The sequence below is a fragment of the Python bivittatus genome, unplaced genomic scaffold, assembly GCF_059951505.1.
Source record: "Python bivittatus isolate LINGU-HERP-01145 unplaced genomic scaffold, Pbiv_v1 ctg000690_np1212, whole genome shotgun sequence".
Taxonomy (NCBI): Eukaryota; Metazoa; Chordata; class Lepidosauria; order Squamata; family Pythonidae; genus Python; species Python bivittatus.
In genome coordinates, this window is record NW_028277096.1 from 18,422,578 (window position 1) to 18,441,380 (window position 18,803).

Sequence of the window (18,803 nt, forward strand, 5' to 3'; positions counted from 1 at the left end):
TAGACTTCCTGCCAGGGGCGTCTGCCACTGGAGTCAAAAAAGTCAAGATGGCAGCCTGAAGGATTCCAGTGAAGCTCTGTCCATTTGCAACCCGCATAAAATGGGTGGATGTTCGATTGCACTATTAGAACCACCATCTTGACCCTTTTGACCATACCCTGTGGATGCTCCATGCTATTCTGATTCATTATGCGCATTTTTTTTTTTTAAGTTTGCTCTTCAATAATATATTAATTTAAATTGTGCACTAACAACCAGTTACAAAGTCTAAGTGCCGTATCTATGAGCATGCTGGGACAAGAATGGGATACAAAAATCTCTCATCCTAAGACTCTCTCCCTGTATTAATTGTATTATTTTAAGCTAGTTATTGGCTATTGGCTTGCAAAATTAGGCAGTATATATATAAAATTAATTATAATTAATTAATAATGTCTGTCTGTCTATCCATGGTCTGGAAAATTGAGAACCAAAAGCAGGATTTTCCAGTGATGACGTTCAGTGTCCTGCACAACTCATATCACTTCCATGCAACACGCAGAAACTGATATTATTCAAAATAAGTATGTGATGTAAAAGGTTACTTAATATACATACATGGCAAACTGTCTTGGCTTTTTGGTGCAGAATTTAAAGAACACCGTGAGTGTACAAATATCATGGAAAGACATTGGATGTTCTGGGTAGAAAAACAGCCCAGCATGAAATCTGGTCACCTATTGGGAGAGCCAACGATTGCTGCTCAAGCCAGCCCAAATTTTCTAATTTTTACTCCAACTCCCACTGCCATCCAGGGTTGGGTGGGCAATGACATGGAAAATTATGCTTTCAACTGCTGAAAAGCTCACCTTAGACCCACTTTTCTTTCTTTTGGGCACCAGGAAATGGGCTTTTTTTAATTAAAAAAAATAATTGGCCAGGCTTTCCTGCCCATTGAAAAGATCATTTTCATTGTTCACCCCTTTCTACTGAATGAATGCCCCTGTTTCCCTCTTTCAGATTTTACTGCAGTGTTTTGTTGAACCACTTTTATTCATCTCATTAACTATACCCTGGGAGTTTGCACTTGAGCAGTTCACAAATGTTCCAGATAAAATAAGTCAATAGATATTTTTAAAAAAAAAAAAACTAACGTAGAGCGGTGCAAATTCAGGAGCGGTTAAGAAAAGAAAAAACAATGTAATATCTAAATTGTCTAAATTATTTTATTAGTGGCCGATTGTCCAGTTGACATAACTCCCCCTCCCCTCAGTTTTGCCCCCAAAACTGAAATTCAAAAGCTGAGCTATACATGAACAGAAAGGGATGGAAGACCTTTCCGACTAAATACTTATATTTAAAATAAATGCCTTATTTCCTCTGTATTTGGAGATGGACCATTACTTTCTTTTTTTAAAAAATCCCAAATTGTACAGAGTATGTTCGCTCCTTAGGAGACTGTTTGCCGAGAAAGCATCTACTACGAGTGAGAAAATAATAATAATAATAATAATAATAATAATAATAATAATAATAATAATAATCCAAATAGCTACGACATGGGTTGTTTCTTCCCCCCACTTAAGTGGTTTGGTGTCATGAATTCTTCTCATTGAAATGGGCTTGCAGAGTCCACTTTGCAGACGCTAAAGGCAACTTTGCTACAAAAGTGAATCTGCAGGACGTAGGATTAAGGCCCCCCTGATTAAGAGGTTGCTGGTTTAGTGCTTTGAAAATGCTTCTGAGGTTCAGCTGACATGAAAGAAGCGGGCCCCGAGAGGTGGGGTGCTCTCCGAAGAGGGTGGAACGTCCTCCAGTTCTGGCCAGTTTGGGGAGCCCCCCGCCTCCTGCTCCAGCTTCCTCTCTTTAGACTCCCCAGTAAGGCACAAAGACCCTCCTCTCCCTCACATAAACGTCCGGCATCATCCCATAAGGAGTTTGCACCATTTTCACGCTGTTCCGCCCATACAGCTCCCACTCGTAGTCTATCAGCTGCCTCCAAAAGCCCACGTTGGGGCGTATGACGGGGCGCCTGGATTTCACCCAGTGGTAGGCCTCGTACAGGGTGACGTTTTGGTACTTCATCAGGTACGCGATGCACAGAGTGGCGGAGCGGCTCACGCCGGCCGCACAGTGGACCAGGGTGACGCCGTTCTTCCGGGCAACGCTTTGGATTTTGTCAGCCACGCTGTCAAAGTAAAGGGAGATGGGGGCACTGGGCATATCGGCCACTGGCACCCGGACATACTCAAAGTCGGGGAAGTTGAGGTTGGGGAGTTCGACGGTCGCGTTGATAATGCAGGTGATGCCGCGGGCTAAGAGCAGTTGGCGGTTGGAGGCAACGCTTCCTTTACTGAGGTACAGGAAGGGGGTGATTTGGGCAATGCCACCCATCGTCCCTTCGGAGTACAAGCGAGGTGTTATGAGAGTTCGTGGAAGAGTGTAGGGCCTTCGCGCGGTCATAAGAACGATGGCCTGGTTGCTCAGATCTCCATGCCAGATGGACTCCCTTGGATTCTGTCTTCTTTCCTTTCTTTCTTTTGTTCTTTCTTGATAATCTGCCAAGTTCTGCTTCCCTTCACCTGCCAAATGCAGAGGAATACCAACTTTAGAACACATCTGCATACAGTGGGAAAACAGCTGTCGCTTCAAGTCAAAATTGTCCCTGCCTGGTTTGTATCTGCCAACGCTGATTAACAGAAACAATCCAGCAAAATGTGCCAGGCCCCATGGCAACTGGAAACTATGGGCTTGGAAAATCTATCCTGCTGGCGGCCCACATCTGATCTGGGATAGTAAAAGCAGAAGGGCCCCCCAACAGATCACTGGTTTCTCCGCTCCCTTCTGCAGATGTGAACGTGAATTGTTTTTCCCAGCCTCACTTAAGCCGTTCTTTGCCCATGAAGACAAGAATCCTTCAGTTCTTCTTGGTTATTGGGGGGCAATGGTGTTTCCCTGCACTGTTTTCATCATTTCAGGACCTTCTGTGAACTTCAGGGTTCCCCAAAGGATGCTGCTAACTCCTCATTTTACAATGGCTCCATTTACAAGCCAGTTTTGTTGACACAGAATTCAGCAATAAAGAGGCTGGAATAAGTAAACAGTATTTCTGAATCAACAAAGCTAGATTTGGGCTAATAATTTGTCCTCCTCTCCCCCAGCTCCCCACTGTCCTTGTCTTAATTTATAGACCTTTCAGATTTCTCAAATAAAAACAATGTGCTATTTTTATCCAGAACACATCATCGGCCACAGCTACCTGCCCGCTGTGCGCCGCCACAAGATTGACCCATCCGTCTCAGCTCTGTTCATTTAGGGTAACTTGTTCCCTCTGAACAAATTTGTTCTTTTAACTTAAAAGTACAGGACGAAAAAGATTAGTGTAAACCAAAGTGTTGTCACCGATCAAAATACCTTTCGGCATCTACCGAGTGTGAAAATTGGCAGGTTCTTTATCTACAGTCATCACTGTGTTAACAAAGCATTCCCTGAAAAGTGAAAGTATTACATCATTTTAAGGTGGCTTCACGTGTTTTCTTTCAGGAGTTTTCAGCTGCGATGCCCTTTAGCTCGTCTGCTAAGGAATCCCCTAACTTAGGTGACGTCTATATCTCAATACTGCACCTGTTGGATTTATATCTTCCATGCAGATGCTAAAGGAGAAAGAAAAACTCAACCAATATTTATTTGAAGAAAGCTAACTCTGGATCAGATCTGCTCAAATGTTTGAGTTCAGCCAAGCTCAGGAAGGTGCTGCAAATGTTTATTAACGCTCCAAATCTTGATAGTTAAGTCAACTTCATCTGGACAATCATTCAGACCATGATTGGGAGGATCCAGACTAAACCATGATCTTATGAATGTCCCTTTTTTCTCTCTTCTTTATTTTTATTTCCAATCTTGGTATACGTGCTGTTTACACATCCAACTGACTAAGAAGAATCTGAAATAAATCTTCCTTTCTGAAGTTAGGAGACCTCAAGAACTGCATGGGAATCAAAAGGCCTAGATGGCAGCTTTACTTATGCTTCTGTGGCCATTATCTTGACTGTTTTTATTCCTCTCTCAGACACCCCTGGGAGACCCCTTTGCTTATACATCTAAATCAGTGTTTCTCAGCCTTGGTAACTTTAAGTCAAATGGACTTCAACTCCCAGAATTCCCCATGCTGGCAGCAGGAATTCTGGGAGTTGAAGTCCATACATCTTAAAGTTGCCAAGGTTGAGAAACAGTGATCTAAAAAATCCAGTGTTTGACTATTTCAGGGCAAAACATGCCAGTGCTAGAAAAAGGAGACAACTCTCAATGTGGTTCTTTGGAGTTGCAAAACGAAGCTTCTTGTGTTGATTTTTTGATTATGTAAAGTCGGTGTCCACTTTTAGTGACCATACAGATAGACGTTCTCCAGGAGGATCTGGCCCCAATCTGACCTTTGAAGCCTTGCGATATCACTTATATTGTCAAGGGGCACACACTGCAGGGATAAAATAAAATTATCCTCCCCACCCCCCAGGGTCAGTCTAGAGCAGTGACTCACACAGAGTTATAACAGGCATTCTTCTCCCTACCAGGGTGGTGCTATTTTGGCTACATAAGAATTCCCACCAGTTTGTTGTTAGTTAGCTTTATTGATTGACAGTCAAAAGCAATAAAACCAGTGTGTTGTTAAAATATGGGCTGGGTTAAGGATATAATTGATCATGAGACATCCCTGAAGCATAAGTCATAATCTCTCTTTCTTTTTTACCTTTTTAATATAACCTAAATGTAACCTAAATCCTATGAAGGAGCAAGAGGAGATCAGTTCTTGACTGAGAGGGGAAAAAGCAAATTTATCTTCATGCATTTGTTTTCTGTAAGCAGGATTCCTAAATGTCTTGCTTTTTCCTTTTGGCTATGTGCTGATGGTGAACATTGGAGAGGTGGAGCTGAGATTTCTGGACCAGGTCTGCCATTATGCTACATGCCCCCCCCAAAAAAATCTCCTGTATAAAAAATGTAAGCCATTGGAAATAAACTGCCAAATTAACAGCCATACAGTAGTTTGGTTGTCATGTAGGCCTCTGTTCTGGAAGGCTGATTTCATTCCAAACTGCAGGTGGATAGTGGTTGCAGGACCAAAAGTTTGCATAAGCAACTCATAATGGAGGGCCAAGGGCCCAACCTCGCCCCTCCCAGCTGCCTTGACTAGACCAGCCTGCTCAGAAGGGAGTAGAACCACCATAATACAGAATCTTCAGTTCTCAACCCTCATAGGTGGTCCAGAAGATTATGGTAGTAGCAAGGATGGTTGTGCTTCCTCCATCCAAGTTCTGCTACAAGTCATCCACAAGAGCAAACAATCCAGGTTCTGTTCCATGCCCATGTCTGAATCCAGAATACCACAGGTCCAGGTGATCCATATCTTCTGGAGACCTCTGTATCTTTAGGCCCACCAGCTTCTCAACAACCTTCTCCCAAAAGGTTGGGAATGGAAGGGACTTGTTCATTACTAATGGATCCAAAACTCTCGACCCGAGATGGAGGCAGACCAACCCTTCTTTCAAAGCAGCTGAAATTTCCCCTTCCCTCGAAGAAGGGTTGACCACCACCTGGGTCCAACATCAAGTTCCCTCCCTAGCTACTTTGACCAGTCAGGTGAGACAGGGATCCAGTCCACAAGTGGTGGTGCTAAGATCCCAGGGAGATCCACAGGTATATAAAATTTCCAAACAACATGTCAAGTCATCTCTGCAGATTCCATCCAACTGATTTCCAACTCAGAGGAAATGTGAATAATTTTATCCGTGACATTCCTCACTCAGACTGCTCCATGGGGCACTGCAGCTTTGAGGTGGACAAACGTGATGACACCACTCTCATCATCTCCAGGCTTAGCCTCCCATTTACAAAGTACATTGTATTGAGGTGAATGTAAGAGAATTAGAATTGCATTAAATGGAAAAGAAAGGTCATAGAAAAATAGAAATGTTTCATCCAATAATCAAGGAATCTTGATTATGGGAAACCCCACCACAAGAATGTGGCATGTGAAAAATTTAGTAAATTCTTGAACCAGGGAGAAATTTTCCCATTCTTCCTCCTGGTTATTATATTACCCCCTTTCTCGGGCTTACTAAGGCCCCAATACTGCTGATAAACCATTGTCCAAATGCACTGCAAAATTTCTATCCTTGAAGGATTGGTGGAGAAAAATATACCGAGAGCCTAGTTGTTCACTGGATATTCCAAGAATTCATTCAGTATCTCAGGATTCCATACTCTTAAAATATTGATTCAAAATATTCCATACTTCAAAAGGTATGGAACCAGGGGTGGGGGGGGGGTGGATACGGACACTGAACTAAAAACCAGTCAGATTGTACCACAAAATGTCTGAAATCATTAAAAAGTGATGTTAAATGTAATAACACTTTTTGCACAACCCTTTTAACCTGGTTACTAAATTAACCACATTTCTGCCTTCAGAGAATACACTCAGCTATAAACCAATCAGATGGGCTTGGCTTGAAGAAATGAAAAGCTGAAACACAGAAACGCTATCCAAGCCACACACGTTGTGAGAATCCAGCCTCTAGAATTATACCTGATCTGGCTAAACACGTCGTGTGAACGCAGCCCAAATACGGATGGTTTAGTTTTCATTCAAGATTGTTTCCCACACCTGGAGGCCACCAGCAGTGCGTGCAGGGAGGTAGAAGGATGAAAGCAACTTCACACCGCCACACCACCAGCCTCCCCTTTCTTGTATGCGCGTACGGACATATATAAAGGGGCAGAGTTTATAGCCCAACAGCACAGCTGGAAATGGCAAGAATTGAAACCAAGATCATCTTCACATGGAGCAACACCGCACTATTGGTGAACACAGCTGCTCTGGGCCAGTGGCTTACAGTACAGTCATATCAAGAACAGGAAATGCCTCAAATGCTCAGAGATGCAAAATCTTCTATTGAGGACAGTCACTCAAGGTGTCTCTCATCTAGATTATTGTTCCTCGTTCTACATGGGACTGCCCTTGAAGACTACCTGGAAACTTCACCTGGTCCAAAATGCAAAAGCCGGTGGGATGTTGACCTGTTACACCATTGCTGTGAGAGCTGCTGTATTGATTGGCAATATGTTTCAGAGGGCAATTCACAGTTCTGGGTGCTCCCTTTAATGCCCTAATTGGGGCCTGGGTATGCCAGAGAGTATCCTAGGAGTCAGAAAACACCTGCTTGGGATGTGACAGAAGGGAGTCCAGAGGCAGGTGTTCTCTGTAGCGCATGGTGTCTGGAGCGTATAGTCAAAAAAGTCAAGATGGCAATGGAGGAATCACAGCGCCTGTTTTTATGTGTGTCTCACAGCTGGAGAGCACCAGGCTGGAGAAGGGTGCTGGATGTTGGGCTATCAGGCCAGCATGCAAATAGTTTTAAATATCAATAGCGAGAGTTAATAGTGTTCAAATCATATAGTGTGTGTGTGTGTAGAGAGAGAGGTTTGAACATCAAATAACTATGATTTCCACTGTTCTTTCATCAACAGTTGGGTGTGAGGTTACCACCTGCTGCTCTGTGATTTGCCATTTCAAAACACACAAAGCTTTTGACTTCTCACAGACACACACACACACACAATTCACTGTGTGTCTTAGACTCTGTGTCTGTTGCCTAGCCCCTCTGATGCAATCTGATCCAGAGAGTGCATTGAGTACAGCTTTGCCTCCGAGGAGAAACATTTTAGCCTGAGCATACCAGACTTGGGATCTATGCCAACCGAATGCTACCCCTGGGATCTGGGATTAGCAGGGATAGAAATAAACCCAAAACAACAGAATGAGCATCTTTCATTATTTTTATCTTTCACATGCATGCAACAACAAAAACCCAAAGTGAGAAAAATCTGCAGATTTTTAAAATAGCAAATGGATAAGAATGGCTGCACTTGGCTAGTTCCATTGGCTGGCAATTAGCCTAGAACAGTGTTTTTCAAAGTTGGCAACTTTAAGATGTGTGGACTTCAAGTCCCAGAATTCCCCAACCCTAGCTGGCTCGGGTTTCCTGGAGTTACACTTCCCATTATCCCCAGCCAGCTTGTCTTACATAAAGAAGTGCAGATCGTGCCTACTTTTAATTCCACCACACCTTGGAACCAACCCAAAGACGTTTCCATATCCCATAGGTTCTTTGTTGTTCCCCACTATGAAGTCACAGGAAGCATGTCCTAGCCCCTGGAATACCTGTATAAAGAAGTCAATCCGTATTTCTGAGCAAGGACAAACCAGTGATTCTAACAAACTAGTTTTGGAAAGGGAAAAGAAAAACTTTTTGAAGTGCATTCAACCAGTATTCTTCAGAATCCAAGCCCTATCCACCACAGTTACCCTAGCTCTGTCTTATGCCACCTGTACTCCTTCTGGAGAAAATCCATCTAAAGTGGCCACTAAGAGCTGACGCCAATTTCCTGGCACACAACTAATCAATCAACTTTATATTACTCCCCGTTGACTCCCCATGGCTATGTCCATGAAGTTAACGAAGTCAAGCTTGACTTGAAGAAGATTTTACTAATTTACTTGGAATGTTTCAAGAGGTAGGAGGACCCAGCCTAAAGCTGGTTCTAATTAGAACTTGTATGTCCATGTCTGTAGGCATGGGAAGAAAAATCTTGGAAGAAGAAGACAAGGGCAAATCACTTCCACACTATTGCCCAAAAACTCCTGTAGAGAAGTATCCATCAAGTCTCTAGGGCTTGGAGATTTTCCTATTGCTCAGTTGGGTGGTAGCACCTAACTAAACTTGATTGATCTAAAAAAGCTAAGCAGAGTTGGACTCGATTAGGAGACACCGGGAAATACCGGGACTGTAGGCTAGACAGATAGATAAATAAAAATCTGGAAGAAGGCAGTGGCAAATCATATGCTGCCAAAACAACTGAATGGTTTCCACAAAAATCAGACTTGACTCATGGACCTCTTTAACCTTTACCCTGTAATAAATGTCAGTTCCTCTGTGATGAAACTAAAGCTATCCTTTAAAAAAAAAAAAAAGTAGATCAAAAGGAAGATGACTCCTCTTCAGGATGCATCTAGGCTCCAAGTCAGTAGCTTTCCTGCACCTGCAGTTTTCAGATATTTTGGACTACAAGTCCCACCAGCCTCTGACGGGAGATCTGGGAACTGAATTGCCCAGCTGGGAAATAGCTGCTGCCTGCATCTTCCCCTTTACTGTCTCTTCCCCTCTCCCAATCCGGCATAACCGAACCCCCAATAAATGGAAATCATTGACTTATGTCCATTAAAAATCCCTGTTCCTGGCTTCTGGGGGAGGTATGGCAACCTGAAGACGGCTCTGGAAAAGCAGAACCAACGACTGTGGCAAAGACCATGGAACCGGTGAATAGACCGGTCCCTCAGAACCTCTCTGGAGAAGGAGAAGGCAGGAGATTGCCTATTTGTGCTCTGGACAGCTGCTCCTTGCAAGGAGACTGCAAGACAGCTGTTTTCTGCAGGCTTGAGCACCAGGAGACAATGGGATTAGCCATCTTGCTTGCAACTGCGGTGGAGACTTTTAAAGGACACTAAGTTCACGAACCTCACTTTCTAATCACTTTTGGAAATTGCCTATTAACTATTCTAAAGCTATTAGAGAACTTCAGAACAACAGGTTTATCTTCAACTCTGAGCAAAAGAAAAATTAATTACCAGCTTAAGAAATTAAAGAATTTGAAATAAACAGCAAAAAGCTAAATAAGATTTTGATCTAAGAACGTTATAAATGGGTTAAGGGTCCAGATAAATTTGGAATATTGACTTTTACTATAAGATTTTGGAATTAACTATCAAAAATAACTTCTCATGGGAAACAGACTTATTTTGGTTACTCTGGCAATTGCAAGTCATAACAAAAGATAAGTGGTGATTTTAGAAACTGGACACTAGAGAGGACTAAAGATTTTAGGCAGCAGGAAAAAAAATACAAGCCTGATGTCAATTAATACAGGGATTTACAGAATGATACAAAACCTTGTAACATTGGAAATATTAAAGGAGATTTTGAAGAATAGAGCCAGAAGTTAGTAGCCACAATATTAACAATGTCGGTAATGTTGTCTGCTTCTATGAATAGACTATGTCTAAAAAATGTTAATGAAGGAATGACAGATGTGGAACAAATTTTATCTGATTAGATAGATCAAGTACAGAATGTAGAACTACAAATGACAGGCCGAGAGAATGATTTGGAAAAGGACACTTTACTGGATATACAAAATAAACCTGGCTGAAGTTTTAAAAATTAAAAGGGAAATACAAATAATAAGCCAAGAGAATGACCTGGAAAATGTTTTCTTATTGGATTTACCAAAGAGGCTTGTTAAAGCTCTGAAGAAATCTGTGTAATGGGATAAAGAAGAATTGAAGAGAAATCAAATCCTACAACAATATTTGATTGAATTAAAGATTGGGACTGTTAGAAGTAAAAGGAAGGAATCTAAAGTTGGTTTATTTGATCAAGGTTAAAATAAAACTTTTTTTTTTTTTTTTGCAATGTTCTGGCAACTGTTTATGGACTTTTTGCTGACACCAGGACTGGAGAGATGACGTTTTATGGATTTGCTTATAGATAAGGGATGGGATATGTGATGAAGAGATATCTATTTAACCTTGTAGAGGGTGAAGAGTTATTAAATTTGTTCATATTTGTTGTGATGAAGGTTGGAAGTCCCTTCTTTATATAGTTCTTTTCTTTTTCTTTATTATATTTTCTCTTTCTTCTTTTTTCCTTTTTTCCTTTTTTCCTGCACTTTTTCTTCTTTCTTTCCATTCTCTTCTCTTTCTCTAAGTTTAGTTCATATTAGCTTTTACTATTGTAGTTAAACATTCTTAATAAAAGTATATTTTTAAAAATCCCCATTCCTCTTTTTCTTAAAGACAAAATTTATGTGTTTTCTTTAGCAGGAGAAATTTGTTTTTTAAAGTAGGTGACGGGAGGGCTACGGCATCTGGGCTGCAATCACCCAAATCACCACAAGATGAGCAAAGCATCAATTTTCTGTATTTTTCTACTGGTGGTTTGGACTTTTGCAGCCAAGATTTGATCACCCTAGAAGGGAAATTGACTCACACCTTTTTAAAAAAAGACAGAGGTGAAATAGTATTTAAATATGTATATATTTAAGTACAGCACATTTGCAATGTAGAATATCTCAGCTGCAACACAGAGGTCTAATTAAATCAGTGTTTCTCAACCTTGACAACTTTAAGATGGGTGGACTTCAACTCCCAGAATTCCCCAGCCAGCCATGCTGGCTGGGGAATTCTGGGAATTGAAGTCCACCCATCTTAAAGTTGCCAAGATTGAGAAACACTGAACTAAATGAAGGATGAATATTGGTATGGCCTAGTTTAATGGTCACAGCACAAGCTCTTCCTTGTCTGCTGAATGAAAGAGCAAAATGTGTTAATGCCACAAAATAAGGAAATGAGTATAGATTCCCAGTTTCTTAAATTAATCTGTTTGGGTTGATTTGGAAAACGTTTTTGTTGCCCCCTAGCTAAAACTCCCAGAGCAACACATGTATTCAAATCATAAAATACAGTCAGTTATATCAATTAGAAAAACGTAACGTTAAGACCATTAAAAAAAAAGAATAAAATTGTGCACATCAATAAAAGTAACCAGTTAAAAGCTTCAACGTGTGCTGGAAAGTTTGGACAAACTTAAACCAGAAAAGATTTGCCCCAAAGCGTCTTTGAACGCGGAGTCTGAAACCTTTTCTGGGGTTGGCATTTGGTATTCTGAGAGCTCCAGTTTTCCAAAAATAGTTTCAGACGGTAATACAAAATGACAAAGCACTAACCCTGAAAAATATTCACTTCTTCCCCATCTTTCAAAGCCACAGGGAGATCTGCAGGATCGCCTTCTGTTTTTAATCCAATCCCACTTTCCCTGGACTGGAGACTTGTATAAAGCACCGAGCAAGAGCAGAACCTGGCAAATTTGGGTGAGTCCAACCGTAAATTAAGAATTTTTCCAGTTTCGTTGTGCATTGTTTTTCCGGAATCCAGTAGGAAACACTGCCTTCCACAAATTAAAAGCCCATTCAGGATATTTCTCAGAAAGCAATGATTTGCCCTGGCTTAAGCATATACCCAGGACATTTTAAGCTCTGAAAGGCCTAGAGGCAGAATATTAATGGGAACCTTCCCTCCCTGACTGCCCACAAGTTTCTTCTCACGGGAATATCTGTCGATGCAAAGGTTTTGCTCAGTTTGCCCATTGAAATCAACGAGCCAGGAACTAAGAGGGGGTGGGGAAACCCCAAATCCTGCAGTAGCACTCAAGTTACATCTCACACTAATTTTACTGCTTTGCACAAAAAGGATTGATGCAGGCAGTGTTTCTCAACCTTGGCAAATTTTAAGATGGGTGGACTTCAACTCCCAGAATTCCCCAGCCAGCTGGCTGGGGAATTCTGGGAGTTGAAATCCACCCATCTTAAAATTTGCCACGGTTGAGAAACACCGGATGCAGCCCTCATTTCAAAGACTGAAACAGATCTTGTTCTTTCCACCAAGCCAGAATAGTTGCCCCTGTTAAGATAAAGTGTCTCTTGAGTCAAGTTCAACTCCTGCTAAGCATATATTGCTTTTTTGGAAACAGTGTGTGTGTTTTTTCAGTGTGTTCTTTAGGATTGGCTTTTGGAGTTCCTAGTGTAACCTACAGCCAAGATCACCCAGTGGTCTCCCATCCAAGCACTAACAAGATCCTTCCTGACATAGCTTTTTCAAGAACAGCCAAGATTAGCTAACTTGCCTCCTGCTGATTACCCCCTAGTGTTCATCTGTTTAAAAAAAAAAAACGACGGGGAAGCCTAGATACACAAAGCAGGCAAGCTAAAATCGATCTCTTCTGCAAATAGTCAAAGAAGTATGTATACGGTGTCCACCTCCCCACACAGACACACAAAGAGGGTTGGAAACAGGTTGTCCACAACAGGGGAGGTAAAAAAAAGTCAGATCTTTGCATGCACTACGCCCATAATGGGCAGGGCTTCAATCACATGGTCACCCGCCACCTTGACTTTTTTGACCCCCTTGCAGTCTGCTCCTGGTTGGAAATCTAGTAAGACTGTGAAATAGTTTTTTAGAAAACTGGCCAAATGCAAGCGACATTGGTAGATACATTATTTCTTTAGCGTGCATCTATTGTACAGTAATCCTGCATTAGCGACAGGTGTGAAAGTTAAAATTCTTAAACAACGTCCGTTTCAGATATTAAATTCAGGTTTAATCCACACAGAGCGCTAATATACCCCACGTCAGTCTCCAGTTTGCCACCTGACCAACTCCAGAATAAGAAACATTTTTAAGATTTAACATATATTACATGTCAGCACATAAAACTACTTTATTAGGCGGTAGTCTATTACATTTATTAAATGTATTTATATACTGATTTGCTTTTCTAAGCAAGGCATTCCTATCCTTCGTGGGGACCGTCCAGACGAAGCTGCACTGAAACTAACTAATGAGATTTAAGTTTATTATTATAAGTAATTGCCTCAGTGGTATTTCTCATGAGTAACTCAGTTAATAAACAAAATAGCCATTTTGAAATAGCATGAAAAAAACAAACAAATCTTGATTTCAACAGCATTTCCGATCATTCAAAGTCTGAATTAAAGGGGTTTCAATTAAATTTAATTAAAGTTTGAATTAAAGTTCTTCTCTGCAACTGGAGTGTACCTCCAACCAGGCCCAAAAAAACTGAGCAGGAGGTTAAGATATTAACTTTTAAAGGGGCACTACATTTTAAACTCAAACAAGGAACAGTTATTTAATAATACGTAACTGATCTATTCTTATTAAGTCAATTAGTTATTAACAGAACTGGCAGCAAGTCTCAGTGGATTCACACAACCCATTCATCCAGTGTTTCTCAACCTTGGCAACTTTGAGATGGGTGGACTTCAACTCCCAGAATTCTGGGGAATTCTGGGAGTTGAAGTCCACCCATCTCAAAGTTGCCAAGGTTGAGAAACACTGCGACTGCCCCTAAACTTTGATTTTAAAAAGACAGTTGTTCTGTCCTCATAACATGCTAAACTCTGTGATGGCTTTAACCCAATGGCCAGGTTCACCCACGCCAGAAAGGTTGCATTCCCACAACATGCTAGCTGCCCTCAACCCCATTTGAGCTTTAGTTCATAGTATCTTATGGAAACCCCGTCTTTCCGTGAGCAACAAGCCATGGGAAAACGTTGCCCTTGGGTGCCTGGGTGTGTGCATGTGAGTGTGCGCAGCGGATCTCTTCTTCCTTTGCACACTTGCATCTATGACAGAGGGAGAAGCAGAAGATTCCTAGGGCAGGTCACCTTCTGTTGTCTCTAGGTAACATGACAGCTGCTGAACTAGCCCTGATGGTTGGGGAGGTCAACTCAAAGGATCCTTTTTAGCTCTTATTTCAGGAGACAACCTGTACCTGTCCAAATTCCGCCTTTGCTATAAACCAAGGTGTGTTTTGCTGATTGCCAAAAGATTGTTACCTAGACTGAAGGAACCTTGGAGTGGGGGAAGCCCTCTTCTTGGGGGGCACCCAAAGAGAGGTCTGTGGGTGAGCAATACCCAGGGGCACCCACGTGTCTGCTCTAAAGCTTTTTCTCAGGGCACGTGGAAGAGCGGCTGCAGAAGAAACGGACCAAAATGTGGGATCCCCCACTCCAGTTTTAATAGTATTATTGTAATTTCTTCGTTTGATTGTGGTGAGCCATCCAGAGCCGCTGGAAATCGGCCAGCATACAAGTTTAAATCATCATCATCGTCGTTGTCATCACCATCATAGCAACCACAATCAAAACTGGCTCGCAAGAGCTCTGGATTTAACCAACAGAGATCTTGTTTCAAAACAACCTTTGGCCCATGATCTGTTTTAATCGATGAAGAGTTTTCTTATCAGGTAGCCAAAGGCATTCATCAGCTAAGCACTGCAAATGTACTAAAACTGGATAGAGTAGAAACGAAACCCCGCAAATCCCCCAAACCATCTACTGTTTAAAAGGACTGAAATTACATTGCAGAAAAGGAAAACACACTAACATTGTGGGCGTAAGAGCAGAATGTCACATTTCAGTGGTCATCAAACTCCAGTAGATTGGAGGAGGGTTTCTCCACCTTGGCAGCTTTAAGCTGGGTGGACTTCAACTCCCAGAATTCCCCAGCCAACCATGCTGGCTGGGGAATTCTGGGAGTTGAAGTCCACCCAGCTTAAAGCATGCTGGTTGGGGAATTCTGGGAGTTGAAGTCCACCCATCTTAAAGTTGCCAAGATTGAGAAACCCTGCAGTAAGTAAATATATATGTGTATTGAAAGAGTCTTCAAGCCGCATTCTTGCAGCTTGCAATCCTGCAGTCCAGGTGCTGGGGCAAGCTGGGACTCTCCAGTTGTTGTAGACCCCAGACCCCATTATCCCCAGCCACAAAGTCAATAGCAAGGGATTGAAGGAGTTGTAGTCCTAAACAGCCCCAAAGCACCAAGCGGTATGTCTCTAGTCAAAATAATTCAGAACATGCTGAAGAGAATTGGGGTGAGGGGGTGTTGGGCTAGGAGTGGGGAATCCCTGGTTCAAATCTAGGCTCAGTCGTGGAAGCTCATGGGATGACTTTGAGCCAGTCATTCTTTTTCAACCCAGCCTACCTTGCAGGGTGGTCGTGGGAAAAAAATAAGAGGAGCGAGTCCTTTGTACGCTGCCTCAAGCTTCTGAATACAAGGCAGGATATAAATCTAAAATATAAATAATATTTGAAGATACCCCATCATTTGTGTTCCTATCTCTCACTCTAATTTCCTGATCTGTGTTTGTTCCCTCTTTGGCTGGGTTCTCACATTGAAACAAACCCTGGCTTAATGGGCTGGGTGAACCTAGCCACCTTAGCTTGTAAACTGTGGTGTGTGACTTAGCAAGATGATTGAACCCAGCCAATAATGGCTTATTCAACAGAACCCAAATGGGTTAACACAATGCATCAACTCAACCTTTTTCTCTTTGACTCTTACTTGATAAAATAAAATGTTTCCCCCCCCCTTCCTATCTTTCTCTCCTATCTTCGTCTCTCTAAACTGGGAAGACTGACCTTTATTCCCGGGATTTTCCTGAAAATCAGCAAGCCTTACGGAAACCAAAAAAGCCTTTTGGTAGAGGGGAATTCTCTATTCAGCATTAAATGCTGCTTATCGAAAACAATAAACATAAACCTTCTTGGAAAGTTTGTCGGAGGCTGGGGATCACGAAAAAAGCACCGTTCCGCAACTACTGGAATCAGCGACAAACAACAGATCATCTGCGTTGCCTGGACTAATGCAAAAAACACACCAAAAAACAGGATGGTGTGAGCGGGGGGGAGGGGGGGGAACCAGCATCTCGAAGATACTGTGCTCTGCTTCTAACATGTTTAAAAAGGCCATATAATTTAATTTTAATTCGTTATGCCAGAGAGGAGTAGACGTTTCAGAAATTCGATCTGGCAAAAGCGTTGCTGCTTTTCCTCTCTCCCCTCCCAAAAAGTCATCACAAGGCAATGAATTCCATCTAAGAGCTCTGCCTACTTTATCAGCTCTTTCAAGGACTCTTTGGGGCAGCCTCTCCCCACGCTCCAAGACAGGCTTGAAAGTACAGGGTGGACCCCAGAACCACGTTGCTCCCCCCAGTAAAACTCACGACAAAGAAACGGGCTACAGAGCAAATGCCTTCTTCCCCCCATCCTGGGTTCTTCGCTAGGGGAAGCCGAGCCAGTTTCACACCAAGTCTTCGATTCTTGTTTTTCCCAAACCAAACTCAAACCCAACAACATCGCGTTTTCTGCAACCTTCCCCCAGAGCAAAGGACTCGGAGGTGAGGGGCCGAAGGGTTATCAAACTGCTGGATGGTGTTTGCCCACGAGAAGCGTTAATGCCCAGAAAATCCTCCCCCCTCTTCCCCCCCCCGCGCCACATACTTCCACTCACCCTGCCAATTCCCAGAGCAGCTGCGCCGAGCCTTCGTGGGTGAGCTGCATCTGGGGCAGTCAAAACACAGGCTCACCTTGCTTTCCCACTGCTGCCCCTTCCCTTCGCCCTGCCCGGATGGGAGAGAGATTGACTTTGTTCTTGCTTGCCTGCTTTGGGGGAACGGGGCTCCCCCTTTCACAGGACCCCCTCCCCCAAGCCACTCGCCACCCCATGCCTTACCGGTCTTGGAGATGCGCCGGCCAAAGGTCCTTCTGTCTCCAGGCTCCCTGCAGGGGCTTATGAATGGCTGGACGCCTCTGGTCTTACCGAGCACTTGGGAATGTGCTTCGGGTTGGCCCTGGCAGCTGACAGCTCACCTCCCAGGCTCCGCCTCCTCTCGCAGCTCTGAATGTGTTTGTGAGTGTGGGTATGTGTCTGAACTACCCAGGGTTACTAAGAGACGGCTGTTTGCGCTGAACCTGGCAAGCGGCCACGGCAGTAGCAACAGCCGCGTGGAAACATGAATAGGATGAGTCAAAGCGAGTTGAGCGATGTTTTCCACCAATGAGGCAAGGTTGGCTCTCCGCGTCTCACCAGGCCTCCTTCTGAAGCCACATTGGCTGGGGCTGAGCCCCAGCAGCTGTTGCAACATCCCAGGGACCCCAGTGGTGAAGTCATCCGGGTCCCCTGAGTTTTGACAGAATGGCAGTCAGGTGAGGGCTTGGCCTGACAACGGAAGGGGCAATCAAGGGGGTAAGGACAGCCTTTGTCTGCTTGATGGAGGTGGGGGAGATGGAGCTGCTGAATGCAGGTGAGCAGCAGGCAGGAGTCCCCCCCCCCAAAAAACCAGGCACGCACCCCTAGACCCAACCCACTTGTCTTGCACGATAGAGATGGAAGAGCCACTGAAATAATCAATACAGATGGGAGAGCTGACAAGATGATGTGGTGGCCAAACACTCATTCAGGATCCTAGGATGTCCTTCTAATCCTATTTCCTCTTCTTCCCCCAGGTTCCCCACACACACAAACAAACGGACACAAGTCATTTAGCATTTGGGGCACTATTAATGGGCTGAGACCTTGAGATATTTGGGGGTTCTCCTTTCTGGTTTCCTTGCCCATTCACTACTTTGGGGGCTCTACCCTCCTTCCTGTTAACTTCTCATGAATGGATCAGGGTCTCTGACCCTGGGATCCTCAACCAGGGGACAACTTCAGCATTATTATATAGGATGTGGTGAGACTCATATCCACCAGTGAAAGCCTTGTATTTTTCACTCTTTGTCGGCCATCGCACGGAAAGGCTCTCTTGCGGATGAAGAAAAGGAGCCTATAAGCTATTAAAATAATAATGCAGCTTGAAAAACCTGGAATTCAGTCATTCCAGGGAGGTGGAGAATGTCTGCATTCAGCGAGGAAGAAAAATTCCCATAGAAATAAGAAAACGTTGCACAGACAGCTTGTGGGAAGACCAAATCCTCTGGGGCCTAGTGGTTGGGGTCAAGGAAATGCAGAAGCTTCCATTGTTTTCTGGGGGGGGGGCAAATGTGAAATTTGAAAAATGGATACCAACAGCATCTCTGTCCCCTCCCCTCCCCCGCCAAAAATCATGGTATTTAAAGGGCCAGGCTGCTCCTCGGTATATACTTGCAAGTATTTTTCAGGAGGACCTTAGCGTAATGTTGAGGCCCATCAGTCATTTTTCAGCAGGATAGAATTTAATTTGCCCCTAGTGCCGCAGAGGACATTACACAATCCTGATTTCTCAAAAGTTGTATAGAAAAAGGTCTCTCTTGAAAATCTCCCCTTGTTTTCAGTGGTTGTTTGAAACTGGAGCTGGAGGGGGGGGAAAAGT

At 43.2% G+C, this 18,803-nt stretch overlaps 1 protein-coding gene across 2 annotated transcripts; it reads right to left on the minus strand.

Moving 5' to 3' along the window:
• Positions 1 to 1,197: 1,197 nt before the first annotated feature.
• Positions 1,198 to 17,315, minus strand: DUSP14 (dual specificity phosphatase 14). 2 transcript variants are annotated; one of them, XM_007438795.4, is made up of 2 exons: positions 17,186 to 17,315; positions 1,198 to 2,561 (listed from the first exon to the last, which is right to left on the minus strand). In XM_007438795.4, exon 2 carries the CDS (start codon positions 2,440 to 2,442, stop codon positions 1,846 to 1,848), a length of 597 nt encoding a protein of 198 aa, XP_007438857.1. In that variant the 5' UTR covers positions 2,443 to 2,561; positions 17,186 to 17,315; the 3' UTR covers positions 1,198 to 1,845. The 2 variants fall into 2 exon arrangements, with proteins under 2 accessions (XP_007438857.1, XP_025029320.1); XM_025173552.2 differs by lacking the exon at positions 17,186 to 17,315 and adding an exon at positions 16,677 to 16,807.
• Positions 17,316 to 18,803: the final 1,488 nt, after the last annotated feature.

Coding starts and splice junctions, on each gene's coding strand:
- DUSP14 (XM_025173552.2), bottom strand. CDS start 16,719: ATGGGGGGAAGAAGGCATTTGCTCTGTAGCCCGTTTCTTTGTC. Junction 2,562..16,676: donor CTGTAGCCCGTTTCTTTGTC/GTGAGTTTTACT, acceptor TGCATTTGGCAG/GTGAAGGGAAGCAGAACTTG.